General features: G+C 39.6%; 2 protein-coding genes across 8 annotated transcripts; one reads left to right on the top strand and one right to left on the bottom strand.

The window, feature by feature from the left end:
• Positions 1-1,549: 1,549 nt before the first annotated feature.
• LOC139282822 (transmembrane protein 263) lies at positions 1,550-6,581 on the bottom strand. The gene is made up of 3 exons (XM_070902711.1): positions 6,338-6,581; positions 4,412-4,499; positions 1,550-2,997 (listed from the first exon to the last, which is right to left on the bottom strand). The coding sequence occupies exons 1-3, from the start codon at positions 6,344-6,346 to the stop codon at positions 2,711-2,713; spliced, it is 384 nt and encodes a 127-aa protein (XP_070758812.1). The 5' UTR covers positions 6,347-6,581; the 3' UTR covers positions 1,550-2,710.
• A 2,497-nt stretch (positions 6,582-9,078) lies between these two features.
• On the top strand, positions 9,079-20,708 carry rbbp5 (retinoblastoma binding protein 5). 7 transcript variants are annotated; one of them, XM_070902367.1, is made up of 14 exons: positions 9,079-9,187; positions 10,826-10,851; positions 11,046-11,218; positions 11,892-12,032; positions 12,194-12,356; positions 12,661-12,770; positions 13,086-13,205; positions 13,362-13,515; positions 13,640-13,711; positions 13,939-14,056; positions 14,584-14,653; positions 14,967-15,202; positions 16,722-16,799; positions 20,324-20,708. In XM_070902367.1, the coding sequence occupies exons 1-14, from the start codon at positions 9,169-9,171 to the stop codon at positions 20,374-20,376; spliced, it is 1,533 nt and encodes a 510-aa protein (XP_070758468.1). In that variant the 5' UTR covers positions 9,079-9,168; the 3' UTR covers positions 20,377-20,708. The 7 variants fall into 7 exon arrangements, with proteins under 7 accessions (XP_070758468.1, XP_070758464.1, XP_070758463.1 ...); XM_070902363.1 differs by having other exon boundaries at positions 16,722-16,943; XM_070902362.1 differs by having other exon boundaries at positions 16,722-16,943; positions 20,321-20,708.
• The last annotated feature ends 3,192 nt before the right edge of the window (positions 20,709-23,900 follow it).

Raw genomic sequence — 23,900 nt, 5'->3', positions numbered from 1 at the left:
GGACACTACAGGCTGCAGCTACAGCCTGAATCCCGCCTTTCTTCCGGGTTAGCTGCCTCCTGTTCTTCGTCTTCTGCAGTTTAAACGGTGCTCGGTGAACGTTACTGCCCTCTAGTGTTAGCTACATGTGGTGGCCTGTGGTTTCACAGCCACAGCTGGATCTCGTTGCAGCTGGACAACATCCCAAAACTGACTTTAAGGACATTCTGTACTGAGACAGAAACAAACATAACGAAACTTTTTTAATAGTATTTCAACTATCGGTAAACTTAGAACACATCCAAGTACATTTACTCAAGTCAAATACTGTACTTTTTGAGGGTATTTGTACTTTGTAAGTATTTTAATTTTCTGCTTCTTTCAGAAGCAAATATTGTAGTTTTTACTCCACTACATTTATTTGATAACTTAAGTTACTTTACAGGTTCAGATTAATTAATTGGGATGTATTATTAAAGGTTAAGATAAGACTTAAGATTGATTCCTGGGGGGAACATTCACAAGCTACACACCAGTAACTATATGAAGTGAAATAGCTCTACCTTTACAAGCATAAACATTAAAGTGATGTACACACTGATGCATCAATAATTATACTCCAATAATATAATACAGATTACTCTAAAATGAGTCATTCTGCATATTGAGTACATTGATTTTAGGTACTTTTATTTGCTTAAAATTTGTAATGCAGGAAATTTACTTACAACATTAACATTAGTATTTCTACACTGTGGTATTTCTACTTCTACTTCTAAAGATCTGAGTACTTCTTCCACCAGTCCATCAATCTCTTTGTTCCTACATGAACTTTCAAATTTGCCCAAAAGTCTAAAGCCCCCCCCCACTCCCCTCCAAGATGTAAATTATACATATTTTATATGTTACTTTTTATGCTTATTGTTTTACTTGATATTTATTATACATATTTTCACCCTTTTGCCTCCTCACGAGTATATTGCATGGTTGAAAGTATTTTATGTTGGAGCCTGTCTCTAATGTGCCATTTGAAACTTGAAATAATAATAATTACATACAGCCCAGAGAGGCAGCCTCAGTGACCTATAATTAATTGTATGCTGGTCAATTATTTGATAAAGCTGAGCTCCTGTTAACCTGAAAATTGCTGCATCCAGTAATTATTATTATTATCAGGTTGTTGGTATTTCACTCCAATTCTTTAAAGAAAAAAAATCTATCAGCGGTTCAATAAAAGCACATTACAATGAACTTACTGTGCCGGGAAACTGAGCAAAAGTATGCAGCATCTAAATATTGTCAGGTTTATATACAATGACATGCACACACACAGCGGGACAGATTTCAGTCGGCATGTTAGATTAATTAATTAAATTAAAGCTTCCCTGTGGAGTTTGTGACCTCTAAGTTGTGCTATTGATCTGTTTTTGATGATTGGGTCCCCGTTTTGTTTATCTCATCCAGGTGCACGAGGACATACCTGAATGCGCACAAGAGGGGCGCATGGTTTCACAAACGCAGGGAAGAAGGAGACTGCAAACTCATAAACATTGATGTAAACAATTCTGGATTTAACTTTCCAAACTATTTTATTGATATATTGAAAAAAAAAAAAAAACACATACAAGACATTCACATAGTTTAATCCAATCAGCAACAGCTCCCACTCACTCCACACGTTGCATTGATATGCTGATATTGCATATAAACGTTCACAAATATTGCCTGCACTACTACAGCATTCACCTTCTGCTTAAAGGTACAGTTCAACATTTACTGACATGATGGGGCACTCCTCCTCTCAAGCAACCATCAACGAATCAAATGCTGCTTATTGTTTTTCTTAAATCTTAAAAATAATCGCAGCATTTTAACATTTCTTACACACACGGAAAAAAACTAAACATTTCAACAATAATATAGCTGTGGAAAAGGCCCGAGCCCGGTGTTGGTGTACTTGTGATTGTATCTTCAGTCTTCAGACGTGCATTTCAGCGAAATGTTCCCACATGCAGATCCGAGGCTGCTGGGTAAAACACCGCCCCAGGCTCTTCCAAAGCACTAAAGGAGGTCAGACACAGCCAAGCCTGTAGACTGAAGAATGTTGCTGCTCCTTCGCTTCCAACGCTGAAACATTTTGGTTTTCTCAACACACACAATATTCAATTTCAATAGTACTTCAATACCTTTTCAAAAAAAGACTAAAAATCAGCATCTTAATTCAGAAACATGTCACCAAAATGTGTGTAGTTTGGAAAGAGTGAAGAGAAGAAAGAGGACTGGAACAGCCTCAGTCTGGATTGTAAACAGATAAAAAAAATATTCATGAAGTCGTCCACCACGTTCTGAAGTGGATCCCAGTCCGTGTAATCAGCCTGGAGCCAGATGTTCAAGTTCAAACTCCAAGTCGGATGAGGAACTTTGAGTGAAGCGTTTCAGTGACTCAGCGTTTCTTGCTGGTAATTCTGGGTTGCCATGGTATCGTAGTACTACTGAATTTTTCGGTACTGAATGTAGTATTTGCATCACAGTCTAGATCTCTGTATGGTGACAAGACTACCGTGTTCAAGACCGAGAGAGGCATCAGAAGGCACTGTGGAGTTTGATTGGCAGACAGAGATCAGCTGGCAGCCTCTCTGTTGGTTCAGGGCGGGGCAAGTCCATCATCATCATCATCAATCATCATCATCATCAATCATCATCATCATCTTCACTGTCCTCCTCCTCCTCTTCACTCGGCCTTGTCTTTCCTCTTGGCTGTGAACGGGACTTTGCTGGCTACCGTCGAGCCCACTGTGGAGACGCCACCGGCCACGGCAGACACCCCGCCTTTCACCAGCCCCACCCCCATCGAAGGCACCGTGGTCACGGCGGACTTGGTGATCTCCAGGCTCTTGCCGCCCACCCAAGCCACCCCGCCCACCGCGGCGCCCACGACTCCCTTGGTGACGTTGAAGAGGCCGCCGGTCACCCGCCACATCATGCCAGGGGCAGGCGCCACGTGGTCCTTACCAGAATCTGAAAACAAACACATCAAACACGCAATATTCAGTTTTCTAATACCGTACATGTCCTCCTGCACTGCTGGACAACGTCTAAGAGATGAAAACACCTTCTGTGTAGAAAAGACATGTACTGTTTATAGAGAACAATGTTGCTTCATTTGGACAAATGTCTATTTATATCTAATTGTTTCATTGTGGTCATATCAGAGAGCTACGGTTGGCAGGGAAATGAAATCAATGAACCAATAAATAACCCTAACCCTTCAATGTTATGATGTTATTCTATTTTTTTCTCCAATGAAAAGACCCAATTCAACGATGTGTTAGTCCGTCTCTCGATGCTTTCTGACCTCTCTACTCTTTTGCTGCATTGCATTTGCTGGGGACTATTTTCGGTGGTGGATTAATACACATTTCTTGCCCTAGCGAGTATTTCCGGCAGCAGGACGGAGTCAAGATAAACTACAGTGTGTGTTCAAAGTAATGAAGGAACTTCACACTAGTGGCTCTGTGAGGCTGAACTTAAGCTACATGTACATGCTCACATCAGCATGCTAACATGCTCACAATGACAATGCTAACATGCTGATGTTTAGCAGCTCACCCTGTTCACCATCTTTACTCATTTACTATTTAGCACTAAACATGTCATTAGTTTTGTAGGTATTTGGTCATAAAGTATTAAGTACCACATAGATGCAAACTCATAAGCGGATCACTAAAGAATTAGGAGTCATGAACACTTGAGCAAACATCAGCATGATAAAAACTACCTAAAATGACAGAAACCATCTTTGGGAACAATTTATTTGACGTGGGTAGTACTCCCACCCGCTAACATGAAGGGGGGCGGGGTTTATGACCAATACTGCAGCCAGCCACTAGGGGGCGACCATATTCATATACAGTCAATGGTCTCAACCAAATTGCATGGCGATCTATGTAATATTTGTTGAGGTATTTCAGTCTGGAGCAAAGTGGTAAACTGACGCTACAGCCCCGGCTAAAAAGCTGAGATGAAACTTTGATAATTAGGGTGCTATTGGTGCTCTAACATTACCAGGAGTGTATCTTTAAATCTGGGCTTTTCTAAAAAAAACCCTGCTAGTCTGATCTCTACACTTCACCTGGTGAGTAAACTGTCATCAGAACTGATAGATGCTGAAAACACAATTATGCTATGCACCCAATAACAACAGTGATGTTTACCGAGAGCAGCGGCAGGGGAATAAACTGGAGCAAAGTGTCTCAGTGTTAAGACACAAATAGCAGGTTGGAGCTTCAGCCGCTCTTACACAAACACACATACTCCCCTGACAAACCAATGGTTTCTGAAATAGCAGCGGGCAACATTTGAGCACAGATTGCACCATATTCCCTTCGGATTTCTCAGCGTTTAGCCACAGTCTGGGGAGTCCTCCGCTTACCCTCTGTAGACTGGCTGCAGGCGGGTTCAGCTTCGTCCGAGGCCACGCTGGTCCCAGGCTGGGGCTCCACGCTAACACTGTTCACATTCTGGAAAACACAGGGAAAACCTCAGGCTCTCTTTACTCCAACAGTCACAGCACTTCTCTACATTTAAAGTTTTGACCAATTATGTGTTCCTAGCATCAACACGCCACATACTGGAATCTGGCCTCAAATGACTGGTCATATTCATAATCTTGTTATTGTAATTCTGCAGATTTTAGAGTGTATATCATTCATTTAGACGACATTTGATGACTGTGGTTCCTGGAGCTAAATGAAAGAAAAGGGCTTTGTTGAGGAACATGTAAGGTATTAAAAAAAGCATAATTCTGGCATCATATCAGCACCACACTATCACCAGAACATGTAAAAACAAGCCCTAGTTACATTATGATGACACTTATTGGGAGGGACTTTCTTCAGCTTCACTGCCAAATAAACTGATGTACAGTGTGAATGTACCTTTGAGTCGGTGCTGTATGTTCAAGGCAAACCCCTTTCAATAAGTCCTAAACATGAACTAGTGTTTGTGCTCTTGTGACAAAAGTCCCCACATGAAGTCTCACAGGGATTCATTAAGATTGTGGGTTCGTGTTGTACTGATGTCGAAACAATCTTCTATTCCTGTTGCTCCGCATGTCAGATTCAGATTTTACACGTGATAAATATGAAGAGAAAGACAATTTCTCTTTTGTTTTCCCTGTCATTCTGTTCAAGAAAATCTATTTATTCCAACTCAATTACAGATATGAATCTCTGTCTAGCCAGCTGGGCCCAGAGTCTAACTTTAACATGTAATTATCTGACAGACTTATCACACTCCAAAGATTTTTTGTTCTGTGCATGTACACTGAGAGCAACGAATAACCGGAGTCAAATTCCTTGTATGTGCCCACATGCCTGGCCAATAAAGCTGATTCTGAGATTATTCATATTGTGAAATGTGGGGCCCCTTTATTTATTCTGACATAGGGTGTTCTGTGTATACATTTGTGTGTGTACATACATTCTTTATTTTAATTTTAAATAATATGTCACTTGAGTTCCTCCCCTTTTATTTTATCTATTTAAGTCATTGATGATGGGATGATAACAGAATTTGCTTGACTTTTTCCTCCTGTCTTATGTTTTGTTTGATAAAATAAAGTAAAGTAAAGTAAAACTGACTAAAGTACAAAAGGCTGCCACACTGAACATGAGCAAGAGATCCTCCTGACTGTCATTTTAGGTCAGTGGGCTTCAACCTTTTTGACTTGTGACCCTTTAAATTAAACAATGCCTCTCTCTTACTCCAGGTGAGTAGCTGCAACACGTAGAGGTCAGTGTATATCTCACATACATAATACAAAAACAGAGATGCTATATTTCCTCTAATATGAATCATCTTGCAAACCATCACCCCACCCCCTTTTTCTTCTTCTTGTGACCCAAAAAAAGGGGCCCAGATCCCAAGGTTAAGAACCAGTGCTGTATCTGATAACCAGTATCTGATCTGAATATTGCCACTGTTGAGTCTGCATACCAAATCTAATGTAAAAACCGAGAGGTTTTTTTAAGTGAAGGTTTGGCACTGCTGTGTCAGAGTTTGTGTAACATTTTCAGGAAGCTGTGACGTCTCCCTTTAATGCTACTGGACCAACAATTACACTTTTCAGAGAAGAACAAGAGAAGAGGCCACATCTCCTGAAAGGGGATCCTACTAATAAAATAATGTCCTATCATCATATTCAAATTCCACATCAGCGCTCATGTAGCCTGCTGCTGAAAAAAACTACTTATACAACTAGCACGCTGTTAAAACCCCATCACTCTCACGCAGTTCGTGAAGCATTTTTTCCCCCCAACATATTCAAACATTAAAAAGGATGCTGGTTAGTCCTTACCTTCACCATTGTTCCCAGTGCTTCTCCCACAAACACACCTGGCACAGAAACTTGAGACAGGAGCAGCTTCTGTTTCAGCCTCCCAACCAAACTCCGCTGTGAATTAATGACTTTCTGTGTCTGTGTGTGAAAGCCGCTGCTCCGACTGTTAGCGGCCCTTTTCTTCTTCTTTCACGCCTTTATCGCATTAATCTGCTGCTTCCTAACTTCTCCTCACCCGCAGTTACAGGCGCAGCTACGCAGGTCTCTTTTCACCCTGCTGGTTCTGCCGACGTGGCGCCTTCAACACACACACACACACACACACACACACACACACACACACACACACACACACACACACACACAGTCAAACTACACACACCTACGCACTGGACGTCCGTTTAGGACCTTCAAAGTAAAAGCCTTCTCAGTGATGAGGTGGATTACTTCAGTGTTTTTCAAAGTGGAGGTACTGAACAGGACAGACAGGAGGTTGGTCTGTCTCACAAGTATTCAGATCCTTTACTTAAGTAAAAATACCAATACAACGTTGTAGAGAAATACTCCATTATAAGTATAAGTATTACATTTAAACTCCTATTTAAGTAAAAGTACACACAGTATTATCAGCTAACAACTCATAGAGATCTGAAACATGACAAGGAGCCACAATAGACACTTCTTTTGCAAGAGGTTGAAAACATCTGGTTTAATCATTTAACAGGTTGTTGAATTTTATAAGCTTGTCAAATGTTTTTAATGTAAAATCTTGAAAAGTAACTTGTAACACATACATGCTGTGGAGTAAAAAGTTCAATATTTACATCTGAAGTGTAATGGAGTAGAAGAAAGTAAAGTAAAGTACTTCCAAACTGTACTTAAAACAGCACTTGAGTAAATGTATTTATTTACTTTCAATCATTTGAGCTGGGATACTTCTCTGTTAGCAGGTGCATGTCCAGAAAAGGATCTGGATTTCGTTTGTCACTGCCCTCCTCCCCGTCCATCCTCACTACCTCAAATTTGACAACAAATATGGGTCAGACAGTGATGGGGTTTTTTATTGGGCCAAAAATGGTCCCAGTTGGACAGCAAAAATTGTGAAATACAAAGAAAAACTAAACAAAATCTTGTGTAATCCTTTCCATGTCCACAAAATTAATTAAAAACAACTAAATACAGCACAGATCTTTGATGGGTGCATTTTTTTTCAAACAAAAACCTTTGAGTTAGTTGTTAATTAGCTGTGAAACGGTTGTGAGTGCGGTTGTAGTCATTTTAAAAAATGTGATCTACTGCTTGATAAACCATTTCCCAAGTTGCAACTCTATTTCCTGTCCAGATAGGTAGAAATTATGTCTGTGCTTGTTTTGTTCAACACAAGAAAAAAAAAAGGGTTATTGTGTATTGAAATAATGGAAAGTAACGTTAATATGGACAAATGTAACTTTTAATTTTGGTTCACACTGTATAAATCAAAAAAATACAAATGTCATTTCCAGCTGCAATATTTGATTGGATTAGGACAAAAAAAGTTGGGAAGCAACATTTCTATTGTGCAGTGTACTGAATATCTTTTTATCTGGATGGTTAGAAGAGTCTTTTAGGATTCTGGTACATGTATCTTGTATTTCTCTGAAAAATGTAACACCTGTTCTTTAACCAAGAAATAAATATTTGTCATCATTTTTATCCTTCATCTGTTAATAGCTGATGTTTGATTCAACAGTAAAAGATGCTACTCTTGGGTGTGCGTCATCATTTTTGTAACACACCTCAAGCAAATTTATTTTGGGCCTTTATTGTGAAGACAGGAAGTCGCTTGTGGGCGATTGATGTCGCTCTAGCTCCGGATCCAGCTCCGGGTCCTGCATCAGCAGCTTCTACTATATATATATATATATATATATATATATTTATATATATATTTGTGTGTGTGTGTGGATTCAAAGGGAGACTCACATGTAAACTGACATGTGCTGCACATCATGATTTACATGCAGGCCTGTATAGAGTCACACATGGACTGAAGTCATAAAGAGTTAAAGATAGTGTATAGATAAGAGTCAAGGGTCAAGTGCTGCATGATGATGTTGGCAGCAACTTTCATTCTCTCATAATAGAGTAGAACAGAATAGACTTTATGAACGTGTCATCTGTACCACACAAATATGTAATTATGGCCTGAGTAACCTGTTAGGCAGCCCAACGGTAAAATATGCTGTCTGGGCCCTTATTGACCCTTACTACTACCATTTAAGTACAATTTTGAGGTACTTGTACTTTACTTGAATATTTTCATTTTTTGTTACTTTATACTTTCACTCCACTACATGTATTTGATAACTTTAGTTACTTTGCAGGTTCAGATTAATAATACAAAATATAATCAACAAATAAATTATGATATTATTATATCAACACGACTTCATAGATCCTTGGGGAAAGTTTCACAAGCTACCCCGCAGTATATAAAACAGTTAAAACTAGCTTCATCTTAAGTGATGCTTACACATTAATGAATCACTAATAATCCAGTGATATTATTATATATGTTATTCTATTATTATTATTATTTTGGTACTTTAAGTATATTTTGATGCTAATACTTATGTATTTTTACTTAACATAGGATGTTTTTGTTCCCCCTTTTATTAACTCTATAATAATGCACCTTATCTCTGTTATTTGGTTCAGGCATATTTTGCGTCGCATTGTTTGGGGTCCTCACTGGAGGCTCGGCGCCAGTCTCCCCGGTGGTTGTATCAGAGTAAATCTGAGTAAAACATTTGTCAAATATTCAGTGAAATAACGTTGTTAAGGACAGTTGGATCATCGGTCGTCCAGCAATGAATCTTGAACTGCTCGGTAATTAACAAAAACATATTCTTTGTTTTAAATTCCCCTTACTTTTTGTGTGCCTGTTATGGTTAGCATCTACGTTAGCCTAGCATCTTAACAGCAGCCGATTTGAGTCTAATTTAAAAATACTTTCATTGTTAGAATCACACTGTTAGGTTTTGTTAAACGTTTCATCTTAAATTGGCTCCTAAGTTATCATCTGAGTATTTATGTACGTACTGGTTGGAATGAAATGGAAATGGAAGTAGCCATAGTGGCCGTTAGCTAACGTTAGCCCCGACACATTGTCTCTTATTGTGTTTGAATCAGATGTTTCTCTGTAGGGAAGTATATACTTTACCATATGTTGTTTTGTTAATTTCATCATATGTATTCCACCAAGCCTACGAATTGCTAGCTCTTAACGTTATTAGGACCGATATGAAATAAAAACAATGCACAGCTGGTCCATATGACAGGGAGTAACGTCACTATTCAGGAAAAAATAAATACATAAAGAATAAATAAATAAATAAAATATTTTGATCGGTTTGTAAAAGTCTGGATTGAGGAAAAGCAGTGCGATAAGACTTATTTCTGTTTTCAGAAATAGAATAATATCTAAATCTGGGTTTTAAGCAGTCAGTTTAGTTTATTTGTTAGTACTAGTCCAGGCACTGTGGTTTTTGTTTTTTGAGCTAAGATAGACCAAAATAGAAGTCTACTGCCTGTTTCACAACTTTAAACAGTGAAAAAACAGGGAATCAGTGGAGAAATACTGTCTCTTAAGTTTATCCTGAACTTGCAAATCTAAAGCCAGCCTTGTGAAAAAGAGTTATCTGAAATTAAAGTTTATTGGGGAGGACATTTTGGAATATCTGACAAATTGTATTCCATTTAAAAAAAGTAATTATTTTGTTTCAAATATTTGTTTGTCTGCAGCACTAACATTTTATTTTCTCCCGAGGTTATTAGCCGATATGATCTGATACCAGTTCTCTTTTATTGATTTGAAATAAGTGTACCTCACAATACTCATACACTTTTTCTTTTTGACTTTCACTTGCAAATTTCCTTTGCAAACTTTAAATTCAGTGTTTTTTCCTCCTCTCTTGACTGTTTCAAGTTACCTTGTAAATTGGCTGCTTCACCCTTCTTGTTGGTGAATTTAAATATTAATATTATAAATGTTTTTTTTTCTCTTGTAAATGTCCATTTTTAATTTCTGGGAAATTCAGAGTTCTTTTTTATGAATTGACCAAGACTTTGGATGAAACTTCAAGATATCTCTCACAAATTTCTCATGGATAATTTCCTGCTTCTTTCTGGTGAATATTCAACTTAATTGTTTAAAGTTTCCAGTTTTTATCATGGATATACTCCAAGTTCTTTCTTAATGTATTTGTAATGAATATCTGACTTTAATCTCAAATTGATAAAGGTTATCTGTTATACATTTCTGAATGTGTTCCTCTCAAAACAAAACATTGATTGTACTGCTCTTCCCAAATACTCTGTCAGAATATCTGTACCATCTTAATTAGAATGAAATAATGATTAGTGGAAGGTTGTGTTGTGTTTCTGAGTCAGCTGTCACTTTAGTACATACGTTACTTTTTTGTTAAGTGTTTCTCATCACTGTCTCTTTTGTTATTCCTCTCCTAGAATCGTTCGGGCAGAACTACCCAGAGGTAAGCCGCCAGCTCATAATGTACACATGAGCTTGATAGAAGTCCTGGATAATATTTGTGCACTGATAATCATCTAAACACCACATGAAGTGTCTTGATTTAGGCAATAGTCATATGTGAAGCTACTCCTGGACTGCTTCAGTGGTGACTCAAGCTTTATGACTGTGTTTCATTGTGTTTCTGTGTGTCATTAGGAGGCAGATGGCACTCTGGACTGTATCAGCATGGCCCTCACCTGCACCTTCAACCGCTGGGGCACCCTGCTGGCTGTGGGCTGCAACGACGGCCGCATCGTCATCTGGGACTTCCTCACACGGGGCATCGCCAAAATCATCAGTGCACACATCCACCCAGTCTGCTCTTTATGGTGAGACTCATCTCACATCATGCATGTTCGTGTGGTCATCACTGCCTGATGAATGTCCTTCATTTTATGCACCAATACATATCCATCTTTTACCTGCCTCGCCTGCTCCGTCTTAGACTACGTTCACACTAAGCAGATTCGTTTTTTGTGTGAAAATTAAATGCGTGTGCTTCCAGGCTGTTATCAAAATATCTCTGTCCACACTGAAACACCTGAACTAGGTGCTCTCTGTGATCACTTATACTGTGTTGTAATACGGCCGAATTCACAATATAGTTGCTCTCAATTACGTATTTTTCTGAATCTGTGGTCAGACAACAGAATGAGTATGAAATAGTGATTTGATCTTGGCTCAGTAAGTACTGCCTGTTATCCTGACAGTCATTCCTAAACTGCTGTGCTGATCACATCATTATCTTATGATTGTGACATCGCCTGACAAAACAACTGGCTTAATGTGGACCCGATGTTCTCTGCAGACCTTAAGGTGTCAGTATTCTTTAAACAAACTGCCAGCTGGATCGTCTAAAAACCCCTATCCCCACAGCAATGTAGAAGTTGGGGGTGTCTTTTCCATTCTTCACGCTACTACTTCTGTCACTTTTCACGTGAACAACTGAGTGCAAAACCCAGGACGAATGAAAGAATGCTATATATTTGTGTGTGTGCACAGTTGGAGTCGAGACGGCCATAAGCTGGTGAGTGCTTCCACAGACAACATTGTCTCGCAGTGGGACGTCCTGACTGGAGACTGTGACCAGAGGTTCCGCTTCCCCTCACCCATCCTGAAACTGCAATGCCACCCCAGAGACATGTGAGTGACCTGACAGCATCTGTATGTACATGTTACATCAGATGTGTTCTGAGGTTCAGCTGTTGGTCAGATACACCAAAAGCGGTGGTGACATCACATGATGGGCGTTTTCCAGTTTCATTTGTCTTGATCAGTCATAATTTAATATACTTTGCCTTTAGGGACAAGGTGCTGGTGTGTCCCATGAAGTCAGCCCCGGTCCTGCTGACTCTGTCAGACTCCAAACATGTTGTGCTGCCTGTGGACGATGACTCAGACCTCAATGTGGTGGCAGCCTTTGACAGGCGGGGGGAGTACATCTACACTGGCAATGCCAAAGGAAAGGTCAGCCTCTCTTTCAGTCATAACTTTATTAACAGTACACCAATTAAATCACGTCGATCTTATCGAATTTTATATAGAAAAAAATCTCAATGATTTAAGTAAAATTAGAAAATGTCTGCTTTTGGCATCCCCAGTGGTAGAATCTAACTGATAAATCAGTTACTTAAGGTTTGATGAATAAATACCCAAACATTTGTAAATTTCCCTTCACTCACATTTTACACTCAAAGCTGTTCTTGTGTGTGACGTCCAGCGTTTTTCCTGTTTTCACTTCCATCATGTGTTCCTCTGTCTGTTGTTGCAGATCCTGGTGTTGAACACAAACACTCAGGAGCTGGTGGCTTCCTTCAGAGTGACAACTGGCACCAGCAACACCACTGCCATCAAATCAATTGAATTTGCACGCAAGGGCAGGTGAGAGGCATCAGGAGGTCTTTCTGTGTCTAAACCTTAATGCACAAACACAATCTGGACTACATAAGCCGCACCTTGAACATTAGGCTGTAGTCCATTTGGGGTTCTCCATCCTCTGTGACACAGTCTAACATATTCCATGTTGATTGTAGAACAGATCCATATTACAGTATGTACACAGGATCCACAGAAGCAAAGAAACCTTAAAGGCTTTAAAAGCCCTAGCTGTGAAAGCAGAGCTCTTCCTGTGTGTTATTTTCTCCTGTCTCTACTTCTAGCTCTTTTTTTTGTGCACCTGTCCTGTTTTCTGTGCAGTTGCTTCCTCATAAACACAGCAGACCGGATCATCAGAGTATATGACGGCAGGGAGATACTGACCTGTGGCCGAGACGGTGAACCTGAGCCCATGCAGAAACTACAGGACCTGGTCAACAGGTATGACAACACGGGACTAAAAATTGATGTGAAAGAACTGCAAGCTCTTGCAAATATTGCATTGCATCTATTTCTCTTGCTGGTAAAGTGTTACATTTTGTCTCCTCCTCTGATCTCAGTTTGTTCATGTCCTCCACTTGTGTTTTCTGTGTTCAGGACTCCGTGGAAGCGCTGCTGTTTCTCCGGCGATGGCGAATACATCGTGGCCGGATCAGCCAGGCAGCACGCCCTCTACATCTGGGAGAAGAGCATCGGCAACCTGGTGAAGATCCTGCATGGAACCAGAGGAGAGCTGCTGCTGGATGTTGCTGTAAGAAGAACACTGTAGAGATTTAAACATTGGCACAACCCGTCTATGTATTTTCAGTTATATTGAGACGCTGTGTTATTTTCAATCGGATAATTTACACATCTCACCTTTGACCTCTGTCCAGTGGCATCCTGTTCGTCCGATTATTGCCTCCATTTCCAGTGGAGTGGTGTCCATCTGGGCTCAGAACCAAGTGGTAAGTAGACAGTGACAGTAAAGGCTGGATGTACATGAATGAACAGTGTCACAGGTGGATACTTCAGTGTTAGTCTCATGTTTCTGATACTCAGAATCAAAGCTTTGGCTCTATGTTCCATATTATGGTCATAAATGTGGGAATTTAATGAAGCACCACTACCAGCTGAGTTGATGTAAAATGGTGTCATGGTCCGATTGATGTGTGACTGTTTGGTTTGTCTGCAGGAAAACTGGAGCGCTTTTGCTCCAGACTTTAAAGAGCTGGATGAGAATGTGGAGTACGAGGAGCGAGAGTCCGAATTCGACATAGAGGACGAAGACAAGAGTGAACCAGAGCAGACAGGTAGACATGCTACAGTGTGGTGGACATGTTTTCTTCTGGCTCACAGAGAGCCTGTAGAGGTTCTTATTTGTGCAGTTTTGACTTTGGTTGTAAATATTGTTCGAACTGGGTGAAGTTTGGGGATCACAGTGTAGAAATACTCCCTTCCCACACAGTGTTTTTTACAACAAGCAGATCATTTGCAGAATTCACAATTTACAGGACACAACACTGGTATAAAAGAAAGACTAAAACATGATGATGGTGTGTAATTTCAAGCAAAATCTGTTGTATAACATGGCTCCTAAGCCAATTGGCAAAGGTTAAAGTATAAGGAGTCTTTATTTGTATGTGGGACTAATAACTAATAAACTACATACTAATTAAAACTGGGTGATAAGTATGAAGTGGAATCACACTGCAGTGACTCAATTAATTCGGACTGAGTGTTGACCACCGCGTGTTCTGCTGTTAGATGCACTGGTCTTACTGCTTTCTTACTGGTTCTCTCTGGATGTCTCACACATGAACTTGTGCTCGTGTTGCAGGTGCTGACGCTGCAGAGGATGAAGAGGTGGATGTCACCACTGTTGACCCCATAGTTGCTTTTTGCAGCAGGTGAGATATTAAACTAAATTACTCCTATTTTCAAATAACTCCGTGGGCTTCTTATCTCACCATGTAACCTTATTAAGAATGTAGGATTCTATTTATTTATTTTAATTGCCTGTAAGGTATTACATGGCAAAGCCTCAGAGTACGTTGCATAACTGTTAAATCAAATTATCCCTCAAATAAACTCAAATCTAAAAGAGCATGGCCTGTAAAATCAGCTGACCGTATCATGTTAGAGAGGCTGATTCTGTTCATACTCTAAATCTGTGTGAACTCTTCAGCTACTGACAGTCTCGTCTGTGTTTGTGTCCTTTAGTGATGAGGAGCTGGAGGACTATAAGGCCCTGTTGTACCTACCCATCGCCCCTGAGGTCGAGGATCCAGAGGAAAACCCCTTCGGCCCCCCGCCGGACGCCTCGGTCCAGGCTGCTGCCCCAGAGGACGCATTGGCCGGTGGAGACAAGAAGCAGCGGCAGCCTTCATCTGAAGGAGGCCCGGCCAAGAAGAAGGCTCGCACCACCACCATTGAGCTGCAGGGGGTGCCCAGTGACGGTGAGAGAGTGGAACACAACGATAAATACACACAATTGAATTCAGTTCAATTCAATTTTATTTATATAGCGCCAAATCACAACAAAAGTCATCTCATGACACTTTACAAATAGAGCAGGTCTAGACTCTTTATAATGTTATTACAGAGAACAGTTCCCACCATGAGCAAGCACCTTGCCGACAGTGGCAAGGAAAAACTTCCTTTTAAGAGGCAGAAACCTCGAGCAGAACCAGACTCTAGGTGGTGGTCATCTGCTTTGACCGTTTGGGTTGGAGAGAGAGAGACAGACAGACAGACAGACAGACAGGCAGGCAGGCAGAGATGTATGGCAGCACTAGCAGTAGCCATAGCAGCTATAATTATAATAATAATGGAAATATGCAATAATAGCTTTAATAGTAACAGAACTATGACTAAAAATAATAACACACACACATAATAAAATACACAAGTTGCAATGTTGTGGTCGGGTTTATATATCGGGTACATTTTCAGTTACTGGCCAGGGCCTTTATTTTCCTCAACTGCAAGAAATTGGAAACAGTTTTGTATAAGAGACGGGCCTTTATTTATAATGTCCCTGTTTTTGATCATATTTAAGTAAGAGGCCTCCCTGTTTTCTGTTATGCAAACTCAACTCTTTCTCCATGTTTACCTGTTGTCTTGATTGTTTACCTGCTGTCTTGATTCAATATAATGCACTTTCCCACAGCACCAATTCTATCAGTACAACAGAGTCATCCCATACTAAACACTGCTGAAAAGATTTTATCCTTTTAACACTAATGCTGCCTCATTGTGGTCACTTCTAGTTTGCTATTTGTAGCCATGCTGGCGCAGTGGCACTAGGGAAGGTAATGTCGGCCTTTCGGTCAGTCAACCACAGCGATCCAGACTAAAATATCTCAACAATTATTGGATGGATTGCCATGACATTTGAAAAAGACATTCATGGTCCCCAGAGGATGAATTCTAATGACTTGAGTGATCCCCTGACGTTTCCACAACCGCCACCATCACGTCAAAGTTTTCACTTGTGTCCAGTGAAATAGTACAACATGTACCAGATGGATTAGCACACAATTTGGAACATTTATGTTTCCCTCAAGATGAATTGTAATACTTCGGTTTATCACCAAATACCTGCAAAACTCATGACATTCCCGTCATCCTCAGCTGTACTTGTTCAGTGATGATGAGTAAATGTTTGCATGAGGTCAAAGAAACGAATACAATGAATGAAAACAGTATTAGTGTTAAAGAAAACCGAGAACAGCAGAGTGGTGAGTATGACATGACTCTGTTGTACTGATGGAATTAGTGCTGTGGAAATGTACACTATAATGAATTTACTGTGTGAGCCAGTGTTAGTGCAGGTAATTATATGGGCATTAGCCAACATGAGGAAATCATAATTGATAATTATTTTAATTATCAATTGATAATTGATTGTGTCTTTCTTTTGTTTTATTGTGAAAAGCTGAACATTGATCCTGAGTCCATCCTCTCTCTTTTCAGAGGTGCACCCCCTGCTGGGTGTGAAGGGGGATGGCAAGTCCAAGAAGAAGACCGCAGGCCGGCCCAAAGGCTCCAAAGGTAAAGACAAAGACTTCCCCTTCAGGCCCAAGCCTTACAGGGGTGAACGGCCCTCCTTCCCCGTGGAGGCCCTGGGCAGCTCTGGCCCAGGAGGAGGAGGAGGAGGAGGGATGAAGGGCAGAGCAGAGGGGGGCCTGGCCACAGGTAAGCACGCCACCGCCCCTGCTGCTGAGTCTGGGACCTCTGCTAGTCCTGCAGCCCTGCTAGTCTGACTGACACCGCACCAGCCCAGCCTGTCTCCAAGGCAACCCCCCCCCACCCCCACCCCCCTCCCTGTACTGCTTTCACCCAACACCAACCCCCCACCCTCACTGACAGAGACCTGCCTGCCGTAAAGCCGGAGTCTGGAGGTCAGAACACAGAATCTGCATTGTGTATCAGACCAGTACTTCATTAAATTAGATCTGGTCCAGCATGAAATGATTGATATCAAACAGTCTGACTGGTCACATACTTAGTCCGCTACAGTCTAAATTAATGTTCTTATGCAGCTATAGATTTTTGCTATTATTTTAATTGTATTATTTATTTTTTTCCTTGAGGTAGATGTCCTGCAATAGCTGCTTCTGAGACATTAGATTAGGATTAGGGTTGAAAACTGGGAATTCTCGCTAAAACCTCCCATTTTCTGTGAAAAGTATCCCGTTATTTTTAGCATGTGTGGGCCTGTGTGTTTGTGTACTGAAGTCTCTCTTGTGTACTGAAACATGCGCCTTCTCAGAAATAACACACCCGTTCTGTCGTAGCTAAATTCCAACCTTGAAATTATGTAATTACAGTGATATAACTGGGCCAGCCCTTGAGCTGCAGACGTTTCTACCAGTTACTTTTCAGGCTAAAATGGCAGCTTTCATGTCAACTTTTAGTCTAAATATTCTTTTACAATAAGTGAGCAAAGTGGAGTGTGAAATCTGTACACAGAAACTCGGCAGGCAACTCAGCAAGTGTCTTAATCAGACATGCAGGCGTTCAGCAGGTGTTACAACTGATTTAAATGTCAAATAAAAAAGCTCCAAACCACCAAAACAATATACTGAAATAACTCGATGTGACAGATTTGCTTGCCACCTGCATCAGTAATAATGATAATAATAATATCAGCACTGCAACTAATGCTCTATTTCCTCCTGTTTAAGTAACAAGCCTTTAAAAAAAATTAAATGATATATCTGTGAGCTGTTTGTGAATATGTATGTCTTCAGTAGGAACCACTGGGCTTGGGGCTGCGTGGGTAGGGAAGTCAAAGTATTGAGAGGCAGACTAACTCATTGATTTAATCATTTTATGATTAATTATTGACAAATGAGCGGAACAGCTGTCTGATCAGGAACAAGTTGTCTGTGCTGAATTTACAGTGACTCCTTGTACCAACATTGTTTTATCCCTCCCAGACTGTGGCTTTATGACTGTATTACCTCTGCTAACCTCAGCCTCATACCGACTAATTTGCCGTCATTTGAACTTGGTGAAGTTGGACTGTAGTTGGCAGATGGGTGTTGACGTGGCTAACGGTGGGATGGTTCAGCTTGTTTCCCTGCGGGCTAGTGGCTACTGGCTACTCTACATCTACTTCCTGCTTGGCCTTTGACCCTCCTGCTCCCACTCCCACCTCGCTCCTTGGGCTTGTTATGTGACATGAACATGTGTCTGTAGCAGCGCTGCTCAGGTCCTGTCTTTCCTGTTTCTGTGTGTGGAAGTTTATGTCGTTGGTATAAATGCCTGAACTCATCCTACTTTGATCTTCCATCAAAACGTCTGTTACCCAACAGCTACACTAACCGTGCAGGTGTGCGGTGGAAATTTAGAATTCCCTCAGAATGTCGAGAAACGCTGCTTTTGTACAAAACTATGTTATAAAAATTACAACCAACGCATATCAACAGCAGCAGCAGCAAACGAACAAATACATATAAATCAATTGTATGATCGCATTGAAGATTAGACGTTTAGTAGTCTAACATTAGTCTTACATTCCTAACATTACTGCTTATTTTATCAGCAAAGCCACGTGCAAAATCTGAAGACAGCAAGAAAGAAGAGGAAAACAAAACAAACATAATGTAAATCATTCTTAAAGGAATAGTTATTTGTTTTCTTTCTGAAATTGAGGTGAGAAGATATTAATCTTGTACACAATCAGAAAATGTCAAAGGAAATGTTTGTGGTTTTGGTGGGAGTTCAGTGCTGGGTTTCTCGCCAGATACAATCAGTGAACACAGGTTTTGGTCTTGGTCTCTGCGGAGCCACGATAGTACCAAACCTGCCAACCTTAATATGATAACAAGACTTCAGGGAGCTGCACCCAGCTGTTGTTTGTCATGTATGTCTATGTATGGATAAAACAAACATGATACCACGTTTATTAGTGAGCTTCAGATGTCCTGAGATGAGTTTTTTTTTGTTTTTTTTTACTTTGGACAGAGCCAGGCTAGCTGTTTCCCCCTGCTTCCAGTCTTTATGCTAAGCTAGGCTAACAACGCCCTGACTCCAGCTCCATACTTGACACATAGACATAAGATCCATCTGGACATCTCGCTCTCAGAAAGAAAGACTATTTCCCAAAATGTTGAACTATTCATAACATATTTAATAAGATGTTCTCCAGAAGCACTATTCTCACTCCAATGACTCCAAATTTAAAAACTTGGCAAAGCCGGTCCAGGTTGTCGAGCTGGAAACCAGTTCTAAAAATGTTTTTGTTGTTACTGATGCATGTTAAAAACTTCATCAGGAAAACATGTTTATATTCAGCAAAAATTAAAGTGTTATTTTTTAATCGATACTGTTCTCGTGTTAAAAACAGTTCCAGCTCTAGTCAAATAAAAATACCACATTACCACCTATTTTAATTTGTTGTTAATGTAAACTCAACCCTTCCTCCATGTTTACCAGTTGTCTTGATAAATTCAGCATAATGTACATTTCCACAGCACTAATTCCATCAGTACAACAACAGTCATGGCTCATGCTGTACTCACCAATCTGCTGAAAACACTTTAATTTCAGTCGCTTACACTTTTCCGTTCGTTCTGTCGCTGTTAAGCTGCTGTCAGTGAAACTCAACACTTCCTGCATACATTTTTCACATTAAACGCCTTCCAGCAGCTTGAAACATCTGCAGGAAGTGTTCAGTTTTATTAATAGTAGCTTAACAGCGATAGTAGAAGTGATCAGAATTAATTAGTGAATGAAAACAGTGTTATTGTTAAGAAGAGTGTTTTAAGCAGAGTGGTGAATATGACATGCCTCTGTTGTACTGATGGAATTAGTGCTGTGGAAATGTACATTATACAGACTTTATCACGTGAGACATCAGAGTACAGGTAATTCCACCATTCCTCCAGTTCTTTTTATCCGTCCTTTATTAGCTACGGGCATTTAATTGTTTGTGTTGGCTATTTGAGATTTGACTGTTATTTGAATTCTGATCTTTATTTGAGAGTTACAGTAGTTGATCTAAGGAGTAAACATTGTGAAAGCAGTGTCCATGATGTGTCTGTCTGACATGATCTGTTCCTCAGCAGGGAGTCTGGTCTCGCAGTCGTACAAACAACATGACATCGGAGGGATGGACTGATCACTGCTGTGTACAGTTGTGAAGGAGCACCAACGGGCTTAAACAAAGAGACACGAAGCCTGATGTCACATATTGACTGTGAGTGAGCAGCCTGTCTGATGTGCAGACTGTTTCCTCTCCCAACCAGAGCACAGCATCACAGGAAAAAACTCCTCAGCCCGGATCGCTAACAGGAGCCGACAAAGAGAGCGTGACGCAGCCGAGTCGCCACAGTAGAGATCACATGTCCTCCGTCTCTGTAGGATTCATCATGTATAGAACGCCTGTGTCTTGATAGTGTGTCTTTGTGTGTGTGTGTGTGCGTGTGCGTGTGTGTGTGTGTGTGGGGTCTGTCTTGTTGTTTTTTATACGTATTAAAAACTTTTGATTGATAAGTAACTAGCTGTTGTGTGGTTCTGTGTGCAAGCCTGAACTCATCTGTAGATCCTGACAGATGATGGATTTGTGAAAGCTGGAAACAGAATCAGGGGCCGCATTCACCAAAAAAATGTTTGTCCTAACTGGCCGAGTTTGGTCCAGAAGTAATTAATTTGGTTGATTGCACAAGTCTACATTTTGCAGTATCTGTCTGCTGAATTATCCATCAAACCAAAAATAAGCTCAGTTACCAGTTTGTTCAACAGTTCATTAAGTGTACATTAAATAATCACCATCTGAAATTAATATATAAATAAAACTGATATCATGGCCATTGCTGGATTACCGGGTAAAATTAGTAAAGTATGTAGAGTTACTGCGTCAAAGATTTGTTTGGTCAACATGTAGATGGAGTTTAGTGCCAGATAAAATCTACTTGAGAGGTCAGTTTCATGTTTAAAATCTGTGACAATTTATTAAATATTATATATTTGAAAATAAAATTAATATCAGTGAAGTGTGAGGCTGATGTTTCAGACTGTAGATTAATGAAGTGGAGTGTTTGTTTTTGTTTATAAGTAAAACTTATGTTGTACTCAAATTAACACATTTTAAGTCAAAGTCTTGCAGTGGTGAAACATAATGAAGTACATTTTTGTACTTCACTTGAGAATATCCTTGAATATTTTCTGCTACTTCACTTAAATGTTATACTTTTTACTCCACTACATTTATGTGACAGCTGAAGCTACAAGTTACTTTTCAGTTGAAGATTTTACTTTAAAAAACATTGTTAAATAATTAAACCAGATCTTTTCAAATTTTTCAGTCCTTACAAAAGTGTCTAGTTGTCATTCCTTGTCGTGTTCAGATCTCTGTGAGCTGTTGGCAGTTCCACCAAAGAGATTTCCACCTCTAAAATGCTCAGATGTTTTCACTTAAATAAATGTTCCAGGCTTAAAGAGGCTTTGATAGTTTAATACACATTTTACTGATAATTATGTACTTTTACTTTATTCGGGAATTTGAATGCGGCACTTGTAATGTAGTGTTTTGGTACTTTTACTAAGTAAAGGATGTCTTCCATCGCTGCTGATTAACAGCATGTGCGATTATAATTAAAAGGAAAACGTCATCTTGCCAACTACTTTAGTTTATCGTTCTTTTTACGATGCGTTGATGTCGCAACGCGATGCATTGTGGGGTTTTCCCTTAAACCTATTAGGTTTGCAGTGTTTAATAAGACTTATGGAAAATATGCATGAAAGGCTCAACAAGTCCGTGACGGAGCCGTCAAACACATTTCACGGTGGGAACGCCCGGAACACTCGAGCGGAAGCGCGCGGCGATTGAGGGGAACGTTGGAACTGGGCGACGTCATCCATAGCAACCGTAGACTTTGATAGCAACGGGGTCAACCGCACCCCTTCTCTTCTCTCAGGAGTTCCCTCAGTGGTGGAAGAAGTACTCAGATCTTCTACTGAAGTAAAAGTAGCGATATCACAGTGTAGAAATACTCCGTTGAGTAAAAGTAATGAATTCAACATTTTACCGGAGTAAAAGTGCAAAAGTGTTGGCATCAAAATATACTTAAAGTAGGCTACTCATTATGGAGAATCATGACGCATTTCAGAATATAATCTAATAATCTAAATGTACAAAGAAACTTTAAATACATATAGTGGAGTTAAAAAGTATTATAGTTATAGTTATTTGCCTCTCAAATGAAGTAAATTAGCATAAAATGGAAATACATAAGTAAAGTATTTAAATGTTAGTTTGAGCCTTTTGTTGAACTGTGTGGAAGTAAATTTCTGCCAGGAAAGGAAAGAAAAAAAAAGAATGAAAAGTTAGATAAAAATATACATGCAAACATGCAAAGTTTGTACTTTGAAACTTTGAATTGAAATCTTTTTCACAGGTGGTGGCAGAGGAAGTATTCAGATACTTTACTTAATTAAAATTAGCAATATGGCAATATAAAAATATTTCATTACAAGTAAAAGTCCTGCTTTGAAAATGTCACTTAAGTAAAACTATGTCAGTTTTATTAACAAAATGTACTTAAAGTAAAAGTAGTCCTACTTCAGAAAAATGCCTCATGTGAGTGTTTTACTATCATACATGTTATTATTGGATTATTATTTCTGGTGCACTTTACTGTTGTAGTTGGTCAAAGTGGATCTTATTTTGCTATTCTATAAACTGTTGGGAAGTTTAATCTATAACAATGCATCATATTTTATAAACCTATCATATGTATGTATGTATGTAAAATCTTAACTTTTAAGTAACTAGTAACCAAATAAAATACACAATATTTCAAGTGCAAGTACCTAAAATTGGTACAATACTTATATTCCTACTATGTACTTACTTTCCACCACAGTTCACAGGAAGTTTGAGTATTTCCCAAAGTATTAACAGTAAACTGTAGCCTAGTTTTCCTTTGAGGGATTATCTCGGCTTTTTCTTATTCAAATGCAGGCATTACTCATTAATCACATGATCTACTGTACGTTTCCACTTCTGGATCCTATCACGTCTTTTGTCACGCTGTCAAAAGTACATGACAGTTTTTTTTCCCCTCTCAGTCACACCCATAGGTCCCACCTGTCCAACCCTGTTGATATCTTCCCTGACCGATGACAGTGGAGTAGGCGGGACATCAGTGGATAGCGGTGACAGGGAGGGGTTCTTCAACTTGTCAATCAAACAGCCAATCAAGCTACACAGAGTTAAGCAGAATAATACCGGAAATGGCTTAAAAATAAAAGCAACAACTCTAAAAGGTCTTTTTGTTTTAGGAAAAAGTAAAGAAACACTCGGTTGACATGATATAACTTTCAAAATATTGAATAGAACAAAAGTCATAATATTACATTGATAAAGTAGTATTTTTTGTCTTAATATTAGGACTTTACTCAAAAAAAATATTACTTTCCTCTTGTGATACCTTTTCTCATAATATTAGAAATTTCTTCTCATAATATTAAACTTTTACTCTCAGAAAAGTCACAATTTCTAAAATATTTCCCTTTTCTTTTCTCGTGAGATTACAACTTTCTCCTTGTAATATCTCATCTCATATATATGTAATATGACTTTTTCTCACAAAAATACAACTTAGTTCTTGTAATGACCTTTTTGTTAGATAAGCCGTTTTA

The sequence above is a fragment of the Enoplosus armatus genome, chromosome 3, assembly GCF_043641665.1.
Source record: "Enoplosus armatus isolate fEnoArm2 chromosome 3, fEnoArm2.hap1, whole genome shotgun sequence".
NCBI classification, from domain to species: Eukaryota; Metazoa; Chordata; class Actinopteri; order Centrarchiformes; family Enoplosidae; genus Enoplosus; species Enoplosus armatus.
Note: the sequence above shows the minus strand (reverse complement) of the source record. Positions and strands in the feature narration are given on the sequence as shown.

Bases quoted from the DNA above. Each gene is read 5' to 3' on its own strand.
- rbbp5 (XM_070902360.1), top strand. From the start codon at position 10,431: ATGAAACTTCAAGATATCTCTCACAAATTTCTCATGGATAATTTCCTG. The intron at 15,203-16,721 runs GTGAGAGAGTGG...CTCTCTTTTCAG, and splicing joins GCAGGGGGTGCCCAGTGACG to AGGTGCACCCCCTGCTGGGT. The intron at 16,944-20,320 runs GTAAGCACGCCA...TCTGTTCCTCAG, and splicing joins AGAGGGGGGCCTGGCCACAG to CAGGGAGTCTGGTCTCGCAG.
- LOC139282822 (XM_070902711.1), bottom strand. The intron at 2,998-4,411 runs GTAAGCGGAGGA...GTTTGTTTTCAG, and splicing joins CTGCAGCCAGTCTACAGAGG to ATTCTGGTAAGGACCACGTG.